The sequence below is a fragment of the Oncorhynchus masou genome, chromosome 13, assembly GCF_036934945.1.
Source record: "Oncorhynchus masou masou isolate Uvic2021 chromosome 13, UVic_Omas_1.1, whole genome shotgun sequence".
NCBI classification, from domain to species: Eukaryota; Metazoa; Chordata; class Actinopteri; order Salmoniformes; family Salmonidae; genus Oncorhynchus; species Oncorhynchus masou.
This window is the reverse complement of record NC_088224.1, coordinates 68,056,514-68,061,804: the sequence shown is the minus strand read 5'-3', so window position 1 is coordinate 68,061,804 and position 5,291 is coordinate 68,056,514. Positions and strand designations below refer to the sequence as shown.

Genomic DNA, 5,291 nt, shown 5'->3' with positions numbered 1-5,291 from the left:
ACCTTGAGGAACACCGACATTTGCAGTTGATTTGTCAGAGGACAAACCATTCACAGAGACAAACTGATATCTTTCCGACAGATAAGATCTAAACCAGGCCAGAACTTGTCCGTGTCGACCAATTTGGGTTTCCAATCTCTCCAAAAGAATGTGGTGATCGATGGTATCAAAAGCAGCACTAAGGTCTCGGAGCACGAGGACAGATGCAGAGCCTCGGTCCGATGCCATTAAAAGGTAATTTACCACCTTCACAAGTGCAGTCTCAGTGCTATGATGGGGTCTAAAACCAGACTGAAGCATTTCGTATACATTGTTTGTCTTCAGGAAGGAAGTGAGTTGCTGCGCAACAGCCTTTTCTAAAATGTTTGAGAGGAATGGAAGATTCGATATACGCCGATAGTTTTTTATATTTTCTGGGTCAAAGTTTGGCTTTTTCAAGAGAAGCTTTATTACTGCCACTTTTAGTGAGTTTGGTATATCCAGGCTCCCCTAAAACATGTCACAGCATACTGTAGGCATCAATGCTTTCTTGGGGTAGGAAACCCCTGAACTCACTGTGCTTCAGTGCAGTAGGTCACAAGGTGTACTTAAACTCTTCACCTAGATACACTTGATGTCTCAAATCATCCTCTCTCCACAGAGACTCCTGCTAAGGTCAGCCAAGGACCACGTCTGGAACTGTCAAACTGCAAGCCTCTAAATCACACGTTCTCTATACTTTTTTTATTACATCCAAACCTAATGTTGATTCATTGTTCCTAAAATTCATAATGAAAGCACAGTTGCCTGATTCCATTGAATGACTAACACTCTGCCTCCCGTACTCAGTGGTTGTCATTTGTTTCCCTAGTTATGTGGATCACCAGACCAAGGATTCGCCTGGTCAGCCATACGGTTAGCCAGACTGCCATCTTGCCTAATCAAGCTCACTGCACTAATTAGCTGTCAGAGAGAGACCAGTGAGTTTACAGGAGCTGATTAGTGATGCAGTGGATGTGAAGGCCTTTGTTTGACAGCTTACTTCTGTTACAGCTATGTCAGCAGCCTCTATTGTCCTAAGCGACTGAAATTGAACCTCTTCAATGCACAGCAATACCAAATAAGGCTATCATCTTAAATAAGGAATACATCTTCATGAGGGTGTTTATATTTCTTTCCAAGAACAACTAGCTATGTGTATTCGAATAATGGAGTATCTGCGTCACTCTCCATTGGTATAGTATGTATTGGGTGACACTTAGAGGGGTTTAATTGTGTACAAATACATATGGGGAAGCTTTGGCTGACCTAGTTCTGTGAACATTTTCAAACTAACAAGCACCTGTGGTCTGCATTCCAAATGGAACCCTATTCCCCATGGGCCCTGATCAAAGGAAGTGCACCCCTGCTCTGTACTGGTACACCCTATATATAGCCATGTTATTTAATTTTTACTTGTTATTCACTGTGTACTAATTCCTTGTGTCACTATTTATATTTTTACTCTGCATCGTTGGAAAGGGACCCGTAAGTAAGCCTTTTACTGTTAGTAAACAATAGGCGTAGACTAAGTATGTTACAAATAGGTAATACGGTGTCATGTGACACACCTCTGAACACTAAGCAGAAAAAGGCTACCACAGACAGCTATTCTGAAATTCAGTTATTTTACTAATGAAAAAAATAATATTTTACTTCTAAAATAACATAACAGGACATAATAAATAACATATTTAGGTCATCCTATATTCATAATTATTTTGGACTCTTCAAGGCTTGGTCCAAAATTGCAGCTACTGCATATCAGCAGTAATAAAATAATATCAAACAACTTCACATACAGTTGTAAAATGCAGAGTACCACCTCCTTATTTAAAAGTGAATGGTTATGACATTGCATTGCTTACTAGAATGTTGGATTATTTGTTATGAATACAAAACCACCAGGTTCATGGATATTTTGTGGTAAAGTTCTCATACGTTTCAAATAGGTATTATAAGTAACACAACTTAAATAACATTTGAAGGTCACATTATGCACCTTATCGACCAGCGAGGAAGCATAATACAGTATCCCTAACCTAAACGCAGGTTAGATAAACCACTATCAGGCCATTCATTCCATTACTGAGTCACAAAGTTGTATCAATAGTCTCTGTGTGGCCCATGGTCTCGCTGTCTGGGACAAGGCATCATGGAGACACGTTGGGTCACACATCCCAGCACGTACTTTCCTGTGCAGAAGTCAGAGTCGTAGCTTGATTGTCAGTCTGTTTGTGCTATCATGCCAACTCCTTGTCACTCAAACATATCAGGGACCAGGCTAATACTTGTGTGGTTCCTCCTTTAGATGAAAATGTACTCTGCCTATACAGGCGATCAAGGCTTGAACATCATAGTCAGTAGGAGAAATCCACACAGCAGTCAGTCAGGATGAGACAGGTTAGATAGGAGACTCCCAGGACTGCTGTGCTCTCATCACGTGTTTCTTGATTTGCTCATATGTGACAAACATTACGATGTTCCAGGAGGCAAGACGAAGGAAAGAAGGCATGAACCTGGAGGGGAAGGAGAATCAGAATATTTAACCAAGCAGAACAAGTAGCTTAATTCACTGTTCATATCTAGGAATCTTGATTCAGCCAAAGATGATTTGAAAGCAATTGGAATTTAGAAATGGCTTTTGATTACTACACACCCTTTATAGAAGGCTTTGGGTCCCTCATTTCTCATCATCGTGACAGCACAGTTAATAGCACTGTTGTATTTTCCAGCTGTAGAGTTCATGAACCGGGTCTTCACTACATCTACAGGAGACGCCACAATAGTGGTGATGAAACCAGCACTGAAGGCTGCTGTGAAATGGCAGGGCAGGTTATCTGAAAAAACAACAAATCACTTTGAAGTACTTGAAATGATTCAAATGTACCCTGTGTGGTGTAAAACAAATCACATGCCTGCTTACCAGTCATGATGTTATACTGCAGGATAAGTTCCTTGATGATGTCATAAGTCACCAGCTCCGAACAGTTCACTATGGCGTTACGAGTTATGTTTGGGCCACAACCTGAAGGAAAATTATGAATGAAACTGGTAATTACAATTACGGAATCATCTTTTTTTTTTAAATTTTAATCTTTATTTAACTAGGGAAGTCAGTTAAGAACAAAATTCTTATTTTCAATGACGGGCTAGGAACAGTGGGATAACTGCCTTGTCAGCTTGGGGATTCGATCTTTTATGCACGTAAAGCAAATGTTCCTAATTGGACTGAAATTCAGACTGCATTAGGCCTACCTTTCCAGAGCCCTCTGATGCCCTCAGTCCTGGCGATGGTCCTGTAGGCATCCATGGTGCCGCTATATCTCTTCACCCCCTCCGCTTCTGCTCCCCTGACTTGAGCCTGGAACCGCACTTTCACCACATCTGTTGGCTGAGCAAAGGCTACTGCCATGGCCCCGGTCGTACAGCCTGCCATCAGCCGACTCCCAATGCCTGCATCTATGAGAGTAGAGAGGAGTAGTGAGGATGAGAGATGCAGTCATAAAACACCAAGCCACATTCTTTCAGCCACATTCATGATATTCTACTTGCACTAAATCAGCTAAAAATATAATTGAGAGATAAATAAAATGAAAATGTCTGTTAGGTTACATACTGTCTGTTCCCCGGGTGTAGAACTGCTTCATGGAGTCATAGAGGCCGATGCGGACCGAGGCAAAGCTCATCTGTCTCTGGAGACCTGCCACCAGGCCATTGTAGAGGCTCCTGGGCCCCTCTGTCTTCACCATGGTGTTGATGGTGCCAAACACACCTCTGTACTTCACCACCATCTTCCCTTCAGAGGACTTGGACTCGCCCTGGATCTAAGACAGACAAACACAAGTGTTTATTCATCTTTGTATTTAAAGTAATCCTAATGACACAATGCAATCAAGACAGAATACCTTTACATAATTGTTATGTAGAACATGGCAACATTGCAATGACCATACTAACATACATACATGTCCAATACATTGCATTGTTCTAAATAGTATACTAGTGAAGATAATGGAACAGAAACCATTACTTAATTTTTAAGCATAATCATGGTTGCAAAAATCACTTTACTGTATGTAAAGCATGTGCACCCTCTCACCTGCAGCCTAACTTTAGCTGTGTCCAAAGGGAAGGTGATCAGGTCAGCAAAACAGGCTGCAGTTCCAGCGCCAAAGAACTTAACAGCAGCTGTAGGGGCCAAGTCTGTGGGCTTCACTCCAGCCATGACTGAGATGGTGCAGATAATTTCCCAGAGTACTGAAGGTCTTACACGTACAGAAGATATAACGTAGTTTAATAGGTTCTGTCCATTCCTAAAGAGAATAGAGCAAATAGTAAGTAATCAGAATGAATCAAGGAACACAAAGATGGCTTTTTAGTCAGTATTCATTGAATGATTATTGTAAGCACCCCAAATCTCACTTACTTAGACAGATGCAAGTGATGTTCAAGTTTCAGGTATTGGAAAGTTATCTTTATGAATGTAAGATCCTCTTGTCTTTTGTTGTTCCATAAAATTGCTCCAAAAAAGCATACCACCGCCTGTGAAACATACGAACATGAAAAAAATACTTTGGCGTGCCCTATAAGCATGTGTAAAATTAAAATAAGCTTTTAAAATGTGTAGTACAATTTAGGTCATATATCAAATTCTAAATGGAAGCTCTAGATAAATGATAAGCAGACATTAGATGGGCAAAATGGATATTGAACAAACTAGCAATACAACAAATATTGGTATAACATTAGGCTTACCTGATTGGAATGAAAAGTACTGTAATCCAAAATTTGAATTGGGAGGTTCTATTGAGGAACACTGTCTTGAGAGAGTTAGGATTTGATTCTCACGCCCTGGGGTGGGTGTGGATTATTATAGCCTGCCCATCCCTTGTCACACAAAGTTCCATGACATACATTGACCTGAAAAGTATGCGTAAGCTCGTGTCGCACATGAGATATGTTGACACATGGCTGGCTCAATGATTTGTCTAGTATGCGATGACAATGATCTGATTTTGTTATCGATTCAAACCAAATGAGTCAAGATCCCACACTTTCAACTGCATTTAGCTTTTTTTGATGAAAAAAAAAATTACTCCAAAAATGTATTTTCAAACCATGATGAAAGTTCATATAAACTATTTCTCCCTTTTGGGAGTACAAGACAGTATGCGATATTATGTCAGTCAGCCTCAGTTTACAACAGTCAATGTTCTGTTGAACCTTAAAAAAACATGCATTTAGTTATATCTACGAAAAAAATGCAACAC

The 5,291-nt window shown here is 40.3% G+C and overlaps 1 protein-coding gene across 1 annotated transcript; it reads right to left on the bottom strand.

Moving 5' to 3' along the window:
- Window positions 1-1,547: 1,547 nt before the first annotated feature.
- Window positions 1,548-4,854, bottom strand: LOC135551528 (mitochondrial uncoupling protein 2-like). Its single transcript, XM_064982735.1, has 8 exons — window positions 4,777-4,854; window positions 4,448-4,563; window positions 4,121-4,334; window positions 3,638-3,845; window positions 3,277-3,480; window positions 2,945-3,046; window positions 2,678-2,858; window positions 1,548-2,537 (listed from the first exon to the last, which is right to left on the bottom strand). The coding sequence occupies exons 3-8, from the start codon at window positions 4,244-4,246 to the stop codon at window positions 2,423-2,425; spliced, it is 936 nt and encodes a 311-aa protein (XP_064838807.1). The 5' UTR covers window positions 4,247-4,334; window positions 4,448-4,563; window positions 4,777-4,854; the 3' UTR covers window positions 1,548-2,422.
- Between the last annotated feature and the right edge of the window lie 437 nt (window positions 4,855-5,291).